General features: G+C 39.0%; 1 protein-coding gene across 1 annotated transcript in view; it reads left to right on the forward strand.

Moving 5' to 3' along the window:
• LOC121958681 (corticotropin-releasing hormone receptor 1-like) overlaps positions 1-22,966 on the forward strand; it is a 74,732-nt gene that overhangs the window by 27,246 nt on the left and 24,520 nt on the right. The window contains exons 5-6 of the mRNA XM_042507768.2: positions 12,784-12,869; positions 18,800-18,906. Coding sequence (XP_042363702.1) covers positions 12,784-12,869; positions 18,800-18,906 — 193 coding nt within the window. The remainder of the gene's footprint in view (positions 1-12,783; positions 12,870-18,799; positions 18,907-22,966) is intronic.

Consider the following 22,966-nt stretch of genomic DNA (forward strand, 5'->3'; position numbering starts at 1 on the left):
GCAACGTCTCGAGAGTAGCACCAGTTTTCAGTTTTTGGATTAATTTAACAAGTTTTGCCTTTAAATGAAAATGAGGTGGCAGAGAACTTTTCCATGTTTTCAGAGCACAGATACACACCTGAATGCTCCCGATTATTCCAGTGTGGAGGTGTTTAGGAGACGTGGAAAGTTGCAGTAATATTCCTACTGTCTGGTTCATCTCAGAAACACTCAGGATTTATGAGTTGTTAGTGGATAAATTTGTTTGTGGAGGAGACTGAGTAACGCTGGGATTAAGTCCCCACTTAACAGTACAGTATTGTGTAAAATTTGTGTGTTCGCAGTACTGTAAGACATAGGGGAGAAAGTATTCATTCCATTAACTTAAACTCCTTACAAAAAAACAGAATTAAACAAGTACTAGATCATAAAATGTGGTCAGAGCATCCGTAAATGATTATCCTGCAGCTCAGTACAGAACTTTTTGCAGTCACTTCGCTCCCTGAGTCTTTGAGCTCTGAACAATGGCTGCGCTGCATGAATAAGTAAATGTTTCAGCTCGCATTTTTATGCTTCCACACCGGCGACAGGCGTGGCCCGAGGCATTATGTTTTCGGGTTGTCTGTCTGTCCGTGGATCTGTCCCATTCTTGTAAACACTATATCTCAGGAACGCCTTAAGGGAGATTCTTCTAATTTGGCGTAAACTTCCACTTGAACTCATGGATAAACTGATGACAATTTGGAGGTCAGAGGTCACTGTGACCCCACAAAACATGTTTTTGGCCATAACTCAAGAATTCATACAGTAATATGACAAAATTTCACACAAATAGGATAAAAGGATGAAGTAATGATATTTTAAATCCAAAAAGTTGAAGGTTTCTCTCGCAGCATAATGTTTCTATTATTCAGTAACATAACATTTGGTTAGATGCTTTACTGGTGACAGTAATCTCGTAAGCAAGATATAGATTTAGACAATATCATTTATATCAATTTCGGGTCAAGTTGCCTTACATCACGGCGTTCTTCCAAAAAGTGATGGCAGTGTGCATCTCTCCTCTCTCGGCCTGGATTTTCACCGCTTGCATGAGTGTTGCGGTACGGCTCAGCTGCGGATTTGCTCTGTGCTCCCTCATCCGTCAACTCCCACCGGTTGCGGTTTGAGTGCGGAACGACGCAGTACTGCCTGATCAGCTAGAGTGATGAGACTGAGGACTTCCCGTGGTAATTATAGAATCACGCGCATTATATCAATCCAGAAGGAGAGGAAGTAATAAATCCATTCACTCCCATAACTGCCAATATGGTGTTCCACGCCATTTCCTTTCTATAGTTGTCCTTATAAAAAGGGTGTTTGGTGTCATAAATCATTTTATGGTTTTCTATAATAAGCTTCTCCTCGTCTATGGTGTTGGTAATGACCTCTGAAAAAAACCTCTGACCTTTTGACTCCAGGCCTGGATCCGCTCAATGTGGCGATTTGTTGATGTAGTTAAGTGAAATATGATCAGATGTAAAGAGATGTTTTATGCTGAAAATTTACCGGATATTTTAATGCTGTGTCACTGTCTGACTTCCTGTTTGCTCTGTTCTTAATTTGGCTGAATTGATTCGAAGTGCTCAGGCATCCGGCAAAAATAGCAGCCTTGAGACAGCGCCTGGATGCAGACAACAGATGTGTTTTAAAAATGCAGTCCCAATACACGTTTCACACAGATGACATATACATTACAGACAAAGCGTCCCACGCTTCGTCCCTCCCTCAGCTCCTCGAAGGAATTTCTTCAAATTTAGCACAACTATCCACATCACTCATGGATGAACTGATAAGATTTTGTTGCTCATAGGTCAAAGTTCAAGGTCACTGTGACCTTGCATCCACCTAATTCTTGTTAAGTGCCTTGAGAAAATTTCTTGAACTTTGGCACAAACATTTGCCTGGACTCAAGGATAAAGTAATTAGATTTTTGTGGTCAAAGGTCACTTTGACCTTGCGTCTGTCTGTCTCACTCTTGTAAATGCAATATCTGAAGATGACCTTGAGGAAGTTTTGTCAAATTTGGCACAAACTGTGACCTATATCTGAACATGAATGAATATCTCAAAAACACCTGTAGGGGAATTTGTTAAATTTGGCACAAACGTTTGAGCGGACTCAGGAATGAATTTAGAATTCAGGGGTCTAAGGTTGAAGGTCAAGATCATGGTGACTTCATGTGTTGGCCATAAGTCTAAAATTCACACCCTCAAATTTCACACAAATGTCTAATAGGATAAAATGATGGACATCTGACATTTTACATCTAAGATTTTACATCTGCAAAAACATTCAGAAACTGAAGGGGAGAAATTTGGTCAGACACTGAATTGGTCACACCAATCTTGGGTGCTCACCTTGAAACTGTGCTGACTGTAGAGATCTTCTGTGCTGCCGGGAGGAACGTGTGTGACGCATGCATGTTTTCGCAGACATAGATGTAAAGTGTCACTGCAACTTGACTGGTTTGTGGATGCACACAAGGCGGTATTTCCAGTTTTTCATTGAGATGTTGTGCAGCTCAGGGAAAAACAAATGGAAAACGGAAAGTCTATGCATTTTATTTTGATCATAGTCTCTTTTTACTGTAGAAATTGAAACTTCTTAAATGTGGATATGACTTGCAACTGAACATGTAGCCCATTTTGTATAAAATACTGAGATATATTATGTGTATTTTCATTCATCCTAAAAGTACTGAGATATGAATTTCCATATCACCCAGCCCTACTGATTGTATAGATGTTCTGTGCTGCGGGGTAGAACATGTAAGTGAGGCATCCATGTTTTGCCAAAAATATACTTAATACCTTTTATTAAAGTCCTTCAGAGACTCCTTTGAAGCCTGACTGGTTGGCAGAGGCATTAAACTGCGAGGCTACATTTCTAGTTACAGTGTGTTTTGCTTTACAGCTGCGCAGAACAAAAAAACAGCAAAAACACCTCATTTAGTGCAAATAATATGTTGTTTTCCTCCCTGCTGGTTCTGGGTTTAATGAGACCCCTGCACCAGATGCGCAGAGTAAGAGGATGCTTCTTAGCTGCAGCCATTGATCCGACGTAAGTAAGTGTGACTAAATTTGGGTCAGCATATTTGCTCGTGTAGGGCCTACAATTACAGCAGCGTTTCTGCTCCGCTCTGCGTTTTTTAAGCCAGAGTGAGGACCCTCCATAGACTGGTCTTTGTTACCAGCAGTGTTTGGAAATAAAATTAAAAGAGGATCATTTAGCTGCGGGCTTGGAGGGCTGCCTATGTTCCATCCTCATGTACCTCGAGCTCCTGTTTCCACAGGGAGGATTTAGCACCTGGCACAGGCCAGTCGCTGTTTTTAACACCCATTCAAAAACAACAATGGCCATTGCAAAACAAAGATTAAAACTGATATGTAATATGTAGCACACAACAATCAGATCCACTGCGAGTCATCTAAAGATACTCCACAGACAAACCTTTCTGACGTTATTACAACTCCTGGCAAATCACCAGTTTGGCAGCAGCACCTAAGTGAAATCAGCAGATATTTTAGGGACCTTGAGCTGATGACCGACGCAAATGGCGTTTTATGACACTGTCAGAGGCTCGTTCCCCGCAACCTGCAAGAAGACTGCAGGAGAATGTTAATAATGAAGTGCCCCTGCAGTCTGAGGGAGGTGTAGGCTACTGTAACAGAAAGCAGCTGCACAGTATGAACCTCCCATCATCTGTGCATGTTATGTATAGCTGCTCGCAGCACATGTGCTTCTGACAGTGCACCCTGTAACTTTTAATAAAGTGAGAAAGAAAGACACTTTTCCAAGAAACATTCAGGAACTGGCCTCTGTCCATACTTAACCACACAAATACTGGCCTGAACACATCATGTTCATTTACTGAAAGTCACGTCTTTCTATTGATTTAGGTAATCTATTAAAGGGATTGTTCCACATTCAAGGAAATGTGCCTCTTTCTCAGATGTAGATGAGGAGACTGAGATTAGTGTTAAAGGGATGTTTCACCAATATTCAACCAAATTCGCATTTAAAAAAAAATGTGGGTAGTAAGTATAAATGTGACTGGTAAACATCCCTCCATCTAACCTGTACCTAGACATCCCTCCTCCTTTCTTGGCGAAATTCCATCGGAGGACACAAATTGATGAAAAAAACATTGGCTCTGGGGCTGTTGCATTAACTACAGTCTGTGCTTCCACATTTTTGTATTGCCATGTATAAAAACTGTTTGGAAAACAAAACGTATTTTTTGAGGCACACTGTGCTGCACAAAGTCGGAGGTACAAGTTGCGGGCACAACAAAGCCATCAGCTGACCATGAAATTGAATCAAACACGTTAAAACTAAAAGTAAAACTCATAAAATAATAATTAATCCTTTAACACCTGGCCGTCGTCAGTTTTCTTGTGCTGCCAGAGGAATCGTTTATCGGTCCGGTATGGCGCACTCCATTGTGGTAGTTGTAGGTTTCCTAACTCTTGAACAAAAGCATCTCTTTTCTCTGTTTTCACTGGCCATGCAGCATCAGTTTAAAAAGTATTTGCGTATTTCTACTGCAGAGAACGGCCAGTCTTATTAAATCTTTCCAGCTGTGAAATACTGCTCTAAGAACAGAGCTGGAATCAGGAGATGGTTTGCCTGGCTTAGACTGGGAACAGTGGGAAACAGCTAGCAGGGCTCTCTCAGTGAGTAAAGCTAAACATTTGATTTGTTGTAAACATGTGACTTAAATGTTCCCTCAAAAGCTGAAAACACAGTTCTGTGCAGCAAAGACGAGACGCCATATTTTCATCAGGATTGCCACATGCTTTTCTTTGGTTTTGAGGTTTGACCGGAGATCTTTTATTTGACATCAGCGTGTTGCGCCCTCTTCCTCAGCAGTGATTAAATGCAATCTGGCTGTAGAAGAGCAGTGGTGGGAAAGGCACATTCATAATTATTTTCTGTAGCCAAATTCCTGGAAATTCATGTAAAATTTAACCTAAATTTGGATGGATACATAGCTGGATTATGGTCTGTGAACAGGACTTCACAAAGCTGTGCACAGTAGTTGTCCATTTGCTTGCCAGGAAATGGTTCCAGAGCGCAACGCCCCATAAAACCACAAATTGTTGTTTTTGCATTTGTTCGGATTAAACAAACAAGCTACAGCGTAATGAGCTTTGGAGTTGCTGGATTGTGTGGTTTTTCACAATGGACAGAGCCAAGCTAGCTGCCTCCAATTGTCAAATATTTGCCTCTCAGATATTTCTGAGGAAACGAGCTCTTTGCATTCTGCAACAGCAGGAAACAACTGACAGCAATAATAACACAGCCTCGGTGTCGTCTGACCGTTAAATCCACTTTTATGTGCTTCAGCTGTAAAACTCCGGCATTCACACTGACCACAAACAGTATTGGAAAAAAATGACTTTCTTCAGCAACATTTATTCTTTGTCATAAAATATCTGCAGTCTGTTTTTACCTGGCAGTATATTTTGTATGTCACCGTCCTGTCAAAGTGAGACAGTCAGACACAGAGCTGCAGGTCAGTGTGAATGTCTGTATAAGTTCATCAAAACATGTTCTACAACAAGAATACGCTGTTTTATAAACTGAGTTTTAATCTACCCATTCAGGGGTCAAAGGAATAGTTCAGCATTTTGGGAAATATTTAATATCCTATTGTGGCAGTCATATTGGTTTACAGTTTGGCCAGCAGATTTAATTATTGCTGTTTTGTTTCTGAAATTATGATTTGTCTGTGAGCATGGTACAGTGGACGAGTCTAAGTACAACAATACCCACCAACCTCCCGACAACACATGAATGTAGCATTAAATAAGTTGTAGGGACAGTCTTTTACCCCAAAAAAGTCTCTAATCGGGCTGCAGTGCTTTCTGAAACTGCAGGATCTTTCAGGGTAACTGTAGCTGACTGGTGTACCGCTTCATTCATAAAACAAGGAAGTGCTCTAGTACTGTTTTAGGACAAGGGTAGGACATCACTCTTGCTTGAAAGCATTACAAGTACAGTGAGGCTTAGCTGTCGGCTTCCTGGCTCATTTTAAACGAGACAGAGAGATAAACAGAGAGAGGCATCGCTGTGGTGCTGTGATACAGCCAGTGAATGAGAGAAATAAAAAGTTATTTTCTGAATGTTTTCACGGCCATTGCGTTCTATAGCACAAATAAATAACCATCAAACACTCAACAGATTATTTACTGTGGAGAGACTCATTGTCTTCCACTGCATTTCATTCATTACATCCAACTTGCAGCAGTAAATGTCGCTGCAGTGAGACAAAACCTGAGCTGTAATTTCTGTCCTTCCACGCCTGTGATGACATTAGCCGGAGACATTATGTTTCAGAGTCCTTCTGTTGCACAAACATCCACTTGGACTCAAGGATATTATTCGTTTTTTGGTTATCATAGCTCAAACGTCAAGGTCACAGTGACCTCTCAAAATAATGTTTTTATACCTCTTCTCTGGTGGCTGGAAGCATTACGTTTTGGGGTTGTTCTTGCCAACACAGTATCTCAAAAACACTTTGTAGGCATTTCTGCTAATTTAGCACAAACATCCACTTGGACTCAGTGATGAACTGATTAGATTTTGGTGGTTTAAGGTCAAGGTCACTATGACCCCGTCTATCTCATTCTTATGTACATGATATCTCTTAAACACCATGACAGAATTTATTTAAACTGGGCACAAATATCCACTTGGACTAGATTAGATTTTAGTGATCATAAGTCAAAGGTCACGGTCACGGTCACGGTGACCTCTCAAAACATTTTTTTATGCCTCTGCACCAGTGGCTGGAGGCATGATGCTTTTATGTTGTCTGTCATTCATCTTATAAATGCAAATGTCAAAAACACCTTGAGTGAATTTCTTCAAATTTAGCACAAACATCCACTTGGACTCAGTGATGAACTGATTAGATTTTGGCGGTCAAAGGTCACTGTGACCTTGTGTCCATCTGTCTCATTCTTGTAAATGCAGTATCTGAAGAAGGCCTTAGGAGTTTTCTCAAATTTTGCACAAACACCCACATGACATGTTTTTGGCCATAATTCAAGAATTCATACGCTAAAATTTCACACAAATGCATTTTCACATATCTTTCTATAATTTGCACACAGATAACAGTTGTTCTGAAGATTTAACTGCACTACTAACTACTAACTACTAACTTTTATTACTTTTAATTAGGCAGGGGCGATATATCGAAATTTTCAAATATCTAGGTAAAAATATTATAGAAACCTATATTCATAATTCTGTTTAAAATTTGTCCACAGTAAAGGATATATATTTTTATTATAATAATTTTTATGTTTTAATTTTTTATTTTTGCAAATTTTAAGTAATTTTCTTACAACTTTTTTTTTTTTTTAATTCATTTCTGGTTGCTCATAGCCTTCTTTCTGTGTTTTTGAAAGAAATCATGCCACATTGCTCAGGTTTCAGAGAGTTTAACAGAGCCAGGCAAGCTGTTCTCCCTGCTTTCAGCCCTTATGCCAAGATAAGATAACTGTGTCCTCAATCCAGCCACAGACAGACAGCATTTATATTGGTCCTCTCTCTCACACACAAATCAAGCAGATTTCCCCAAAATTTTGAACTAATCCTCCAAATTATTTCAACTATCAAACATTTTCCAGAGATTTCATTGTTTTTATACTGAAGAACTGTAGCAAACAACTCTAATCCTAGCAACAATTATACTACTGCTATTATAACCAATGAGTAATAAAACAGCGCCTGGATATGAAATCCACCTTAATTTGCTTCAGCTGTAAAACTCCTTTCACCTCTTCTCATGCAAGCTGACTGCAAACAGTGCCAAATAATAAATCTATGAACATTTTGCTGTTAAAAACACAAAGAGGATTATCACCAGGCTGCTTAATTGGCTCATTATATAAAGAAATCTCTTCAGTGACATTGAGTCTTTGATAAATGTTCGCACAAATACTGTCTATTTTTGTAAAGAGGTTTAACAGCCATAAATCACTGTGCGGTCCAGTGCCAGAACGAATTTATTTCAAGGTCATGCTGCTTGATTTGACGGTGCAACCATTTATACCTTTAAGCTTTTGGCTCTGCATGAAGACCTCTGCTGTGATGTCTGTTTTTGTCTGCTTTTATGCATTCCTTTAAAAACTACTTTTTATATGTGTGCTTTCTATAAACATGCTTTGACTATAATCCATTCACATTTTTTGGGACTATCAACCCGGAGGAAAGTTGTGTAGTCATGCAGTGTAGTGTTAACTTGATTTGAATACAAGTGAAGAATTATGGGAGCTCTCTGAAAAAGTGTTTTTTTGTGAGGATTTTTTTTTTTTTTTGCCAGTGCACTTAAATTCAGTGAGTCTGAAGTCTGATTATGTAAAATAGATTTTCTCCAGAGAAATAAAGCAGTTTAAAATCCAAAATACTGATAGTGAACTGCCATCTCGAATTGAAAAACTCCATTAAGAATCCAAAAAAATTAGCAAACTTATGAATTCTGTGTGTGTTTTACGGTCACTCCGTTGCAGAACTTTTGACTTTGACATAATTCACTGTAGACAGATTTTAAAGCTCTCTAGGATATTGCGTTTGGGGTTTAGGGAATATCACAGGCTAGGTAATCTTGATTGGGGATGACAGTCCCCTTACACTGTCAACATGCTATTTTTACCCAGCTCATTGCACATTATTGCCCTCAGGCAACCCAATCCCGTTTCATCTCTTACCCTCCCCAAAAATCTCTCATTATTTAAACATGCATTTCAGGTTATCAGCCTTCATTCATCTACACTCTGATGTGAATACATTAACAAGTCTCTCTTTTTTTAATGCATAGTTTGTCATCAGGGTGAACGGCTTTTTAAATGTGCTGTTTAATGTGAACCAGTAAACCAGAAAAACTGATTTGTTCATGTTCTGAGGCTGAATTTTGAGACTCTTTACCTGCTTGCCCGCTGGTTTTTATGATCAGTTGCCTTTAATATGAAAAAAAGAAAACACTGGCCACAAAACGTCAAGCTTCACCTGGTCTGTAGAAAATCTTTAAGCTATATTGGATTTTTTTTTTCTCTGCACTGTTTGGTCTTTTTTTGTGCTGCGTATTGTTTAAAAAAAACTTACAACTAAGGACCCTTAAAGTGGTTGTGCTGCTAATAGAGTTCTTTATTACATAGCTTTTTGTTGACATCTGTGCTCGCTCAATTTTGTCTTGAATGGCCAATTCTGTGAAATACGCTGCACTGGACTTAACCAGACCACAGACTGTGTGGGTCGTAGCTGCTGTATTAATGGGCCAATCACATTAAATCAAAAAATACTTGGGGTGCTTTGCAGCGTGCTTCTAGATTTGAGTTTCAGAAAAGAAAGCATGCAGGTATGGTTTGACTGGTTTGAGTAGAGATGGGGCGGCTGTGGCTCAGAGGTAGAGTGAGTCGTCCTTTAATCGCAAGGTCAGCAATTTGATCCCCGGCTCCTCCAGGCAACATGTCAAAGTATCCTTGGGCAAGATACTGAACCCCAAATTGCTCCTGAGTGTTGCTGGGTGTGAGTGCGTACGAATGGTTACTGAGTGTGTGTGAATGGGTGAATGTGAAATGTTGTGTGAAAGTGCTTTGAGTTGTCAATAAGACTTGAAAAACACTATACAAGTGCAGTCCATTTACCATTCAGACGTTTCAGTACCACTCAGTACTGGGTTATTTCGGTCAGTACCTTAAACCAATTCATTGTCAGGGGAACATGAATATCTTTACAAAGTCTCTTGCCAATCCATCCAATAGTTAATATTTTAGTGCATGAAACCCGGCAGGAAGGTGTCAAGGATTTAACACTGTTGTTAGTGACGTACTACGAGGAGCGCAGGGTCATCTATATGGCGGGCAGGAGGGAAGCTGGATCTGTCAAACAAACCTGGACTTTCACCTGAAAGTCTGATGTTCGCTTCCCCTTTGAATGTAATGTTTTTTTATGCACCTCACCGTGTCCCTCCTTCCTTTAATCCTCATCATCTGCGTCAGCATGTGCGTTTGTTGACATCCTGGTGTTTGGACAGACATTTTCTATACATGCACTTACGGGGTCAGTGTGTCTGCAGCTCAGTGGACTTGAGCCAGTGTGAAAAGTGATAAAATGCTCTGTAGGTCTGAGGGAAACTGCAGAGTCGGGTGGTTCATCACTGCGTCATGTAAGGCATTTTTATTCATTAGAAAAATCTTGACTTTAGCTCTATTAACCTAAGTTGGTTGTTTGTCCAACTGTGGGAAGCGAAGGGTTAATTTGAGATGTGGACAGCATTTCAGAGGTCTGGACCCAGGCTCCCTGCAGTGCAGACGTTGTAGATTCTTGCTTCTTGGTTAAATGTTTGGCTAACCTCAGAGAAAACTCTCTCCTGACAGATGCAAGCAGCCACTTCATTTTATTGATGTTGTGTTTCATTATTTCTGGATGTTGACAGCTTTCCTCATGCAGAAAAAAACCCACTGAAGCTTTAACTGTGTCAGTGATCGCTCAGCAAACTTCTCTTTCTCCACTTTCTCTGCTCTGCAAACTGTCAGTGAGAAAGGTTTCTAACGACCCGAGTCGACCCGCCTGCAGATCAGGGTCAGATCTGTCCATATAACTGGGTGAAAAATGTCTTGTTTTGAGGTGTGTTATTAACTGTCAGACACATTGCTACGTGCTCTCACTGCTGATTGTCTAAACCCAATGACAGTCAGTTTTTTCTCCCCCCAAAACAAATATTTCAACCTGTTAACATCATTGAGTGGCAGGCACCAGAACTAACTGAATTTCATCTGAGCTTATTGTTTAAATGAGCTGCAGCAGTCTCACCTGCACACAGCCGCTGATGTAAAAATAAATACCGTCTTTGAAATATTGCCCCCCTTTCAACTTTAAATTGCCTCATTTGCTGTATTTCAACACTCCCAGTATCCTGTTTGATGATTTCATTTCCTTCATCTTAAGAAATAACAAATGTGAGATGACAAATGTGAAATTTGTTACAGATTATTTCATTTCTGTCCCGTGAATGTGGCGAGAAATGTGTGTGATGACAGCCTGCATGGAAAAATATAATTTTACTCATCACTTGTCAGAGCCTTCACGCCAACCCCCTACTATTTGGGTTGCATTATCCAGCAATGTGCAGAAATTGTGTTTTTCTAAATAGAAAATAAACACTGGGCTCCAGGCTGGGTCTTCCTCTTGATTCAACTCGCTGAAACCTGAGCAAAATGGCTTGATTTGAGGACAAAGAAATGACCCAAAATCTGGCAAGAAATTAGTACAAAAATTTAACTGAAAATTTGTTTAAAACAAAAAGGAGAAATAAAAATGGTAAACAAGATAACAAATTATAATTCTGTGATATAATTTTAGATTTATGATAATTATTAATATAGTTTTATCCCTAGGTTTTTTTTATTATTTAGATTTTTTTCTCTAGTTTTACTAATTCCTTTCACAATTTGTGGAACGTGTCTGATTAAGTTTTCCCAAGTTTTCCAAATGTTTTTGAGGAAATCACAACAATTTGCTGAGGGTTCAAGGGTTTAAATGCTTAATATAATAATAATAATGATAATAATAATAAATTTTATTCATCAAGTGTTTTTCAAGGTACTCAAAGTAACTTTCGAAAAGTAAAGAAAGATGAAAAAATACAATACACTAAATGTACACAACATTGAAGTTCACAAGACATTAATTACATGTTTAAAGCAGTTTTTAAAAGATGGGTTTTAACCCTTTGAAAACTGAGAAAATTGGCTTGATTTTTTTTTCTCCAAAAAACATGGAAAGAATGGAATGAACAAATTTATAAGAAATAACACCCAAAAAAGGAAGAAATAAGTCAAAAGTTACAAGAAAGTTAACTAAAAAGTAGCATAAATAGATAAAAAAAGAGGAAAAATAAAAAGAAGGACATGACCTGGAATAAAAGTGCAAAAAACCCTAAATAATAAAATCAAGTATATATTCTTTTTGTAACATAATTCTTTATCTAAAATCACATTAGCTAAAACTGCAGTTTTCTGCACTCTTCTAGTTTTTTTATTGTAATAATTATATACATTTTTAAACAAATTTCTTGCATTTTGCAGGATATTTCTTGCCAAATTGCTTTTGAAAGAAATGTTTTTGAAAGAAATCAAACTAATTCGCTCATGTGTCAGGGGTCTGCATGTGAAGGGCGTCTGAACAAAACTGTTGTAGATCCAGGTTTCAAAGGGTTAATAAGTGTTTTCAAATGTGAGAAGTTGGTGCAATCTTGTGAAAGGCATCTGAAAGCAGCTGAAGAAAAGTGACGTCACTCCTTGTCTCAAAAGGTCAGAAGAAACATTCGCGATTTTAAATGTAAAAATGCTTTTCTTTGCCCACATCTTTTGCAAACAGCACAACATGAGGAGGACATGCTTTGTGTAAAATGCTGTAAAATCACTGGTCACTAGGGTTTAAAAAAAAGAAAAGAAAAAGCGATGGCCTAAATGTAAAGAATGCTAACAATGCTTAGCTGAGGGTGGTAGACGGTCCTGACAGCAAACGTGTGAAAACTCACAGCTTATAAGACTACCTCTAATGATATCTCTCCGTATTAGCCTCAAAAGCAGAAAAAGGTCACAGTGCCACTACGAATCGAGCAGGATTTTTGTACATTTCCTGGGATACGAGGCCAAAACAACAAGAATTATTCAGTTGAAAATGAGCAAAATATGAGAAGCATCGTTTTTTTTAACTGTCCTTTTTCTTTCTTTCGGTCTGCAGATAATGTTTATAGGAAATGTCTGGCGAATGGGACATGGGCGCTTAAGGGGAACTACTCCATGTGCAAGGCCATACTTCACGAGGAGGTAAGACGTCACAGCACGTGGTGTTTGTGTGCATGTATGCTGATTAATGAGGCTTTTCACAAAGACCCTGAAAGCATGAAACATAATCAGCAACACAGGAGTGGAAGATGAGTGCGGCAATTCATTTATAGTAGTTAGAGTTTGGTTGCTTGGAGCCTGCGGCCTTAAATGGACACAAAAAATACGATGAATGCGCCATGAAATGCCGTAAAGCATCACTTACAGGCACCAAAAGCACAATGAACGTTTTGCATCAAACAGGCGCAGCAGCTTAAATGTCATCTTGCCTAATGTTTTCAGGGTTTGGCTGCTTTTATACTTTTATATGTAGGTGGGAGCTTGAAATCTGCAAATCAGCCTGCAGCTATTTTCTCTTTTGAATGCACAAAAACAAAAAAAGCGTTTTGTAAATTCCTCAAAAGAAGCCTCAGCCACAACAGTTGCTTTTCTGAACGGCGTTGTCCTCTGGCGATGTAGAGAAAGAAGACACAGTCGGTTGAAAGCAACAGCACGATGCTGTTTAGGTCCTGCTGTGCTCCAGATTTTTATCCTTTCACATGTTGCTGTTTTGTTGGTTGTGTTGTCGTTGTTTTTTTTGCATGCTCTTAGCCTCCACCTGGACGGTGTATTGTGATGTGCAGATGTGATGAGCGTTTATTTTAATTAGGATTGAGCGGAGAATAGAGCTTTCAGACAGAACACGCTGCCCTAAATCAGGCTGCGACAAGCAGACATCTGAAATATTGTATGTGAGACGTGAAATTGCAGGACGAAAATGTGTGTGTTTTGTTTTGCTTGACCTCACCATCTGCTGAAACTGAATTTTAAACACTTGAGTTTCCATAAACATTGTTACCCTGTGCTGATTTGACGAGCTTTTTTCCATTTTTAATAAAACGCAGGCTACATTTTGAATATTGTTACAGTTACCTCTGACTCTGGCAGGAAGACAACATCCTCATTCCTAATCCCAACTACAAAACTCACAGTCAGGACGTTTACATGCACAGTTCAGTGGAGCCACAGTTACAGCTCGATTAGGACATTTAACTGGACCGCTGTCCTTGTCCCGGTATACAAGCAGCGGAGGAGAATCCATTTATTGATAAAGTCTGACTCCAGCAGGTGCAGATCTGCTCTCTTTCAGCTGGTTGCTGTAGACCTGTATTATTTAGAAAGTCTATGATATAGACTGAACCACAATCGTAACTGTTTATTTACATTAATTTCTGGGTGGAAACCTGCTGTGTCACATATAATCAAAGGCCACTGAGCAAACTTTCTCTTTATTGATTAGTTTTAAGCCACTGATCAAAATCTGTATCAGTTTAATTGTACACGGTTTAGAATATTTTCATGGCTTTACCTCGCTGTAAGACAGCCTTTACTGACTGGGATTTGAAGCCATTATGTCAAAAACATTTTATTGATTGGTCATTTTACTCCACTGTACGGCCGAGCTGCTGCTCTGCCGCTGCCTCCATCAGCTGCTGTGGAAGGTCAAATAGGAGACAAGATGCAGATATAGTCAACACTTAAACTGATATTGTTTTTTTTAGGTGTTAAAATATGTTTTGCTGCGGCCCTGTCCACAGCAGGACATCATTTAGCTTCTGTGCCGGTGTTGTGGGACTGAACTTTATTTATTAGAGGAGAGGGGTGACTGCGGGGTGACTTTTTTTATTATTAATAAATATAAAATACTTCTTTCCATGTTGTTTGTCCGTCAACAAACCAAAATTAAAAACACAAGTCCCTCTACGGTGGCATATTTTTTTTTAATGCCTTACCAGTTTTGCAGCACCCCTTCCCCCCCTAATAAATAACGAACAGTCCCTATCCCTAACCACCGAGGGAGGTTGGCACGGCGACCAGGAGCGCGCACAGAACGCCGAGTCCAAACTTCCAATCTCATTATCTGTGTGTGTTAGTCTGACTTCGAGAAATTCGATCCAGTCTGATGTCAGTCTGAATAACGTGTTTACGTGTATTTTAAAAGCCCAGTTTTAGGCAAATTCACACAATATTCGAGTTTTTCTATCATGTGAACGTACTGACTGTGTTGGTTGTCTTTTATCAGGTTTTGGATGCACACTTGTATGTAGGATCAGTTTATTGTTTATTTTGGTCTTTTCGTGGGATTTGTTAACAGTGAGAAAGGTATCATTTCCCATTAAAGGACTTGATCTTAACGTACAGACAAGTTAAACCTGTCAGTCAGGGAGCGCCTTTATAGCTGAGCGGTCACAGAGCACGCCACTTCACGGTCAGACTCCTCTCTCTCCTCCTGTTTCCAGTCTACTCTGTCACCTGTCAAATAAAGGCAAAAGTGCCAAAAAATACCCAACAAAAACTGCCAATTAGGTCATCAGACGCAGTGCAGTTGTAGTCATTTGTACTTTATGGATCTGTGAGCGTGTCGTGGAATGAGACCCTTCATTTAGTGTTTTCTGAGAGACTCTGAGTCTGATGTCCAATCGATCCTCAGAAGATAGATATAGACTCTCTGACCTTTTAAAAATGTGTGTTTGATTTTTTTTTCTTTGCTTTTTGTGGCCGTGGAATAAATCACCTGGTGGCAGTGGGCGGCAGCGGTGGCGAGATTGACATCGGGGGTGAAAGGAGGGGGAGTGAAAGAAGCTTCTCTTTAAAGTTCAACCTGTATTGAACCGGATATGCAGTGACCCCACTGGGAGGAGAAACCGTGTGGATCAAGGGCTTATAGGAAAGTTTATTTGAGGGAAAAAAAAAATCCTCGTTTCCTTTTGGGACTCGCTAGAGGTTGTTTTCTCAAATATACGATACGCATCTTTGTTGTTTCTTATAGACGGAGCATGAGTCAGGTTTGGGTTTGGCTCTCGTGGCCCACACATTTTCACACAGACCCGAGGCTACTGGTGGGTGGGTCTTATATTATCCTCTTGCCGTCCGCCCCCTCCGCTCTGAGCTCTGCTATCCATTTTAAAACCTCCTGTGTGCCTGATTTATGTCCTGATGTGTTAGCAAGTCCTGCACCAGTCAGTGTGTGTTAAAGGACGGATCCACATCTTTTTCAGCTCCATATTCCTGCACATGGACAGTGAATGATTACTCTTTCAGTGTGTAGTCACTAATCATTATAATCGTCCTTCCTGTCGTACTACCCTTGAAATGATCCCTCCATAGCTTGATTTCGCTGTGAAAGATGGAGGGCTAAATCTGCGTTCCTTGTTTGGTGGAAAAATGCATTTTACTGCAGCAGAGGGAAATGTCCTCTTAGTTTTATTTATTTATTTATTTATTTTACTGGGACAATACATGCAACTCCCGGGATGACACCCACGGGATTTGTCAAACAGAGAGTGCTGAACTCTCATATTAGCTTTACGAAACCTGGACTGTGGTTCAGCGTGCTTTAAACAGACCACTGTGTTTGGTTTGACTTGATTTCACTTGTCAGGTTTCTTCCGAATTTGCATCACACTGTTTTCACGTCCAAAACAAAACACATTTAGCCAACAACAGAACATAACACTACAAACATTAAATCCAGCGGTGGAGGAAATATTCACATCCTCTTCTCAAGTACCACGCTGTGAAAATACTCAGTCACCAGACAGGAAAAGAGGACAATGTACTTAAAGTATTAATCATATATATATATATATATATATATATATATATATATATATATATTTAATTACTTATTTTCAGTTGTTTCATATAAGGCTGCAACTAATGAATCAAACATTATTTAAAATTTTTCATAAAAAATAATCAGATAGTCATTTTCTAGAGTAATCAGTTAATTGATTGATTCTCTGACATAAAATGCAAGAATCTTTTTTTAAAGGCTGTTACAATTCTCCAGAGCACAAAAGTAAACCTTCAGACTTTTATTTTTTTATGTTTTATTTTTTAATTAATTCATTCATTTATTTTTTATCAGACCTGAATTATTCCATTTGCTTTGAATTAAAATGAGAAAAAGAAGCAAATCGTCACATTTTAGGAGCAGAAACCATGAAATGTTTCAGACATATCTCTTTACGACGATTTGCTGACGATATGAACATAGAAACAATCGAATCGCTCAGCCCTAAACTCTCTAAAACTTCAAAGTACAGTTGACTCAGACATGATTACAGCCACGATTATGCCTCTTTTTATGTGACGTGAGTATTGTTACTGTACTAGAAATATCTAAATGTAGCATTTAAATTATTGAACATACTGAGAGATTTAGTTGCCTAAAGAAGTAAAACCACGGTCACAGAGGTGGCAGATCAGAAAAAAACTTTTGTTTTTTTTGGAGGACAGTGACATAAAAACAGTTTCTTTGTTTTTCAGAAAACTATTCCCACTAATGTCGTTCCTTGTGTATATGAACACAACGGCATGCAGACACTGATGTGCTTTCATGCATCAAAAGGAAAAGACTTAATGTCCACCGTGGACTTAGAAAGAGTTAAAGATCTGAGCCGCTGCACCAAAATAAAGTGAATGGGATGACGTGTTTGAGGGTGGGAGGGGCAGAGATTAAACATGTCCACATTTAATCTCGGCGTAGACACCAGTAGGTTACATAAATCCACTTACAGCACAGATTACGGTTGGTAGCGTGGAGGAAATCCGATCACAATGGACATCTGAGTCACAGACAGTGGTCTCACAGGCTGCGATTCAGAGGAAGATGTGACTTTGTTCTGTGTAAAACCTTCAGCTGCAGCAGCAGGACCACAGAGCCTCCTGTGCATAATTTATATGAGACTGTTTGCATGCTCACAAGACGCCCAGTATTCATGTTTCATATCCAGAGTAATGTCAGATGGATGGCACGGGCCCCTCAGGGTGATAGGCAGAGTGATACGGAGGTGGCCTGTGGATGGACTACTAAACAGGCCTACCAGATCCAGGCTCAGGACTCCAGGACTGTTAACTTTTCTTGTGGGAAAATCAACAAAAATGATCCCAAAGGGACAGAAAATAACTAGAGAGAGAGAGAAAAATAATCCACAAAAAGGCACAAGATGATAATAGACAAACTGACCACAGACAGTAATCAACCTCAAAGATCCAAAACAACTGCAAAGAAAAATGATGTAATACGCCAAAAAGACATGTAAAATGACAACAGAGAGACAGAAATAAATACAAAGAGATAAAGATCAATCACAAAGAGATGTAAACTGATTACAAAGAAACAAAAAATGGCCAAAAAGAAACGCAAAACGACCACAAAGAAACAGAAATTAACCATTACGACATGAAAAAGGGCCACAAATGGAAAGAAAACAACAACAAAGAGACAAAACATGACAACTAAGACATGCAAATTTACCACAAATAGACAAAAAACAACCACTAAGTGACAAAAATCAATCGCAAAGGAATGCAAACTGATCACCAAAAAAACACAAAACGACCACAAATAGAAACAAAACAAGCACAAAGAGACAAAAAGTGAACAATAAGAAATGCAAATTTACCACAAAAAGACAAAAAATAACCACCAAGAGATGCAAATTTACCACAAAGAGTGAAAAACCAACCACAAAGAGACAAAAATCAGTCGCAAAGAGATGTAAAATGACCACAGACACAAAACTGTTTGTTCCTGGCTCAACTTTGTCATTTTCTGTCCATGGCTGCAGGTGACATTTCATATAAGTACAATCATTTATTACCTTGAATAAAAAGTGAAGCTTTTAGTTTATTATTGCAAAGAAGCAGCGCTCTAAATGTGAGTCTTAACACATTTTTCTCATTTTTTATTAGAAAAGTTTCTAAACCCGCCTCCGTTCAGACCCGCAGCCGCAGCTGGCTCTAAAAAAGGAAAAATAGACCAAAGAGGATTTTCCGTCTGAAGTCTTTTTCTTCTTACGCTGTGAGAATATTGTTTCTGTAAATCACAAAGACTCATCCTGCGTTCCTTCTCTCTCCTCCTGCAGAAAAAAGGCAAGATGCACTACCAGATAGCTGTGATCATAAACTTCCTGGGTCACTGCATCTCCATGCTGGCTCTGCTCGTGGCCTTCTTCCTCTTCTTGTGTTTGAGGTAAGTGCTGGTCCCACTGCCACCAGTCGCTCCGCTGATAATCCTAAAGACATCCTTGATGTGACAGCATCCTCAAGATCCCTCGTTTCAAAGCGCCTCTCGTTCTTATTCAAAAACCGTTTGGTCATGGGATGAAACCTCCCCTATCTCAATCCCACGGATGTAAAGGGGTTTAGACGCCCGCAAAAACTAGGGCACCCCCCCCCCCAACAAATGGGAATAATAGACCCATCTCGGAGAGAAAACAGCCTTGTGGAGGCCTGCTGGGACAGCCGGTGGAGGTGGAATGGGTTTCTCTGACAAACCGAAATAAACCGAGCGTTAACGACAGAAAGGTCTTAGCACCCTCAACAGCCGGGGCGGTTATCGATCCCAGAGGCACCCCCGGGGGGTGAGAAAAGCATGAAAGGCCACCGAGAGACACAGTAAATAGCAGCTCTACAGGACAGCGTTTATGCACAACTCATGTCTGCGCGGCTCGTAGCGGGAGGCGCAGGAGGGGGGACAAGTGTGGGCCAGCTAAAAATGGCATCAGGGTAGTGGAGGAGTTTGGCATTTATTACTCACCTTCTTCACTTTTAATGAGATTGAGAACCATTTACGGGAAGGTTTCCGCCGCCGGCGTGATGGAGAGAAAGGTTGACACTCCTGCTCGGCGTTGTGGAAGCGGAGCGAGAGAGGGGAAAGGATTACAGCGCAGAGAAGAGAGCTGGATTTTCGAAGCCGTTGAAAAGTTCATCCTTAAAAACAGTGAAATGGCAGCTGGAGCATTTTAAGCTGCTGTAAGGTGACAGCGAAACAGAATAGAAATCACTCTGCGAGTTCTGATGTGAAGGTTTTCTTTCAAAGATATCTGCAAAAAAGAAACTCAAAACCCTCCTGGATAATTTAACGTTACTGAAGCGTTATGATATAATGATATAAACCAGGGTTTTTTTCTGTGAGTTCGATTAAAGCAATTAATATGTAAATTAACTGCATTTATACCTCTGCTTTTATCAGCTTTTATCCAAAGTGCTACCGTGCGTCATTATCAGGTTTATTGCCAAATAGGTTTTTTTAAATACGAGAAATTTGCCTTGGTGTTTTAGTGCATAACAATGTTTGTCATTGTATTTTTTCCTACTTTATCTTCCTCTTTTTTTCTGTAATTAATAATGAAAAAAATCATAGATATTTAATTTTGCATATGTGTATGTAGATATTTAATTAATTATAGTGTAGGTTTTAATTAATAAATAAGCTACTTAATTTATATTCAATGACTCATGGAGAAGTTTTTACTTCTTCTCGCTCCTTTTTGAATATGTAAACCAAGTCATCACCATTTTATTTGCTTTATGTTTTTTAAACAATAATTTCTCTATTTCCTTTTTACATGTTGGAAATAAATAAATTAAAAGCAATTGTGATGAAGAGCAAATACAAAATTAAAGCAAGCACCACAAGAAACATGAATAAAATAGAAAAATTCTCAGTAAAAGTGTAATTGTACAATATATCTTTTAAAAGTGACAGAGCTGCAAAGTTTCGTGCAAATAAAAGATAAAAGCAACTACTGTAAGAAACGTGAATAAAATAGAAAATTTGACAATAAAAATATTATTTAAAATAATGTGTATTGTATCAGTTTTTAAAATAAAAAAGCTGAACAGTTTTATTAGAGACAGTGCATAAGACACTTTGACGCGAGGCGTCAAAGATGGAACCACCAATCCTGAAATTAGTGAATAACTCACTTTGATCCACCGCTGCCCCAGTTCGGTCTGCTCGATGGCTCTAAATACTCCGATACCCATGAGCTGTCTTCACAATTTAGTTAAATTCATCCACAACTGAGAAAAAGAGAGAAACGACTGGCTGCTCTGCAGGCTATGATCAAACGTAGGTCAAAAACTTGTGTCGGATGAACAGGAGGGAAACTCAGGCACTCCGAAAATAGTGGCTAAATCGTTAGATAAGCAAACATGTGGGGTTAAACTTACACTGCATGTTATTAAAGCCATGAAGAAGACTGGCAGTGGTCCAAACATGTTGGCTTTATAATAATTTAGCCACGATAATAAAGGATTTTGAATGTGATTGCGTCTTGTTTTTCACGTTTTTCGAGTTTTTTGAGTGCCTGGATTTCCCTCCTTTTCATCATTACACATCAGAAAGTTTTATCAGGTTGTACTCTGCATTAGTGCTGCATGTTGTAAACTCAGAGTTGGATGTTTGTAGTCAGATGGTCGATAGATGTGTTCAGTGGACGTATGATCAAATCTTTAATGTAGAATCAAGCTCAACCGGGTGAACTCAGTCACAAAGTGTGACCAGGTGTCCTGCCACATACACACACACACACACGCGCGCGCACACACACACACACACACACACACACACACACACACACGCGCGCGCGCGCACACACGCACACACATATATATATTGACTGCCCAGCCTTGCATGTCGTCTCCCGTGTCCCATATATTCACATATTTTTCACTGGCTCTAGTTTTCAAAAGTCAAACCACTTCAGAACTGCCTGACCTCGTCCTTTTCTGTGTTTAATAAATACACCCGGTTAGTCGGAGGCAGCATTCATTAAACCAAGCATACTGGTTTCTCACAAACAAAAGAATAAGATGCTCCACTAAAATGTGTGTATGTGTGTGTTCATATACACACACAGCGATGTTCAGTGGTGTAGTGGAGGGTACACACGGGTATATGGGTCATAACCACCTCTTTTTCTGTCTGTTTATACTACAATAGGGATGTAAATCACTAGATTCATCACAATTTGATATTACATTGATTCTTTTGACAATCATATGATATTTGGCAACATCACAAAGTCTGTCTTGATTTTAATGTCGATGTTGACTCCAGAGATTGTCCATCTCTGATGCAGCGCAGCGTGCTTAAACTGACAGTGGAGACGCGAATCTGTGCTGCGTGGTTTTACTTGGCGTGGTCAAAAGTGGCAGCGTCCTCAAACGTGTTTGTAAAATGAACATTAACGCACAAAATCCAGGATGGCCAGTTTCTTGTCAGGCGAAAAAATGACCAGATGTTCTTGAAAATGTGAGCAATGATTACTTCAAATTTTGTGAACATAAAAGGAACTTTAAGCCCGACCTGGTGTGGTATATAGTTAGACATCAAATAAAAACATTTAGACGACCTCTCAGCATTAGTTATGTGTCCTATTTCACTCTGTCCCACATTTAGCGTCATCGAGGTGCCAATTTGAATGAAAAACGCATTGCGAAAGAAAACTGTGTTTAAGGATTTTTTGAAAGAAAGCATCAGTAGAAAACTCTTTTTTTGTGTCTTTGTAGTGTTCAATTCAATTTTCAATTTGTTTGATAAAAATTTGTTGGAAATCATTTCCTTGAATTTTTTTTAATTTAAAAGCTATTTGTTGTATTTTAGCAGTTAACTGAAAGCCTGAACTGAGCACACTTTAATATCATTTAAGATTTAACATTATTTATTTGTCGTTCAGACTCTATACAGGACAGGCATACAGAAGAACGAAATTCTATTGCATCTGGCTCAAGACACTAAAAACAGTAAAAAAAAAATATATATATATATATATATATATATATATATATATATATATATATATATATTTATCTGTGTATAAACATATAAAAGGTGGTTAATACAAAAATAAATTAATTAACAAAAACATATGTATTATTTATCTTGAGTAATATGGATATTGCAGCATTCATAACATTATAAAATATTGCACATTTTCCTCATATCATGCAGCCCAAATACACAGTGAGTAACTTCCTGGTTAAAAGCGCTCTGAATGGAAATGTTCATGTTACAATAACTGTTGCAGTTATGTAATTATGTGTGAGCTGCTATTATAAACCTCATGAACTGATTATTCGGAGGCTTTTTACAGATTGAACAGCAGATTGAACATACTGAACTGAAGGCGTTTGAATCGTGGTGATGTGACAACTCTCTGATGTGCGTCGATGTTCTGAGTTTAAAGAAAACAGGCGGACTCGGCTTCTTTTGTTCTGATGACTCAGCCAGGAGAGTTTGTGTA

The sequence above is a fragment of the Plectropomus leopardus genome, chromosome 19 (genome assembly GCF_026936395.1).
Source record: "Plectropomus leopardus strain MGB_pleo_1.0 chromosome 19, ASM2693639v1, whole genome shotgun sequence".
In the NCBI taxonomy this organism is placed as follows: Eukaryota; Metazoa; Chordata; class Actinopteri; order Perciformes; family Serranidae; genus Plectropomus; species Plectropomus leopardus.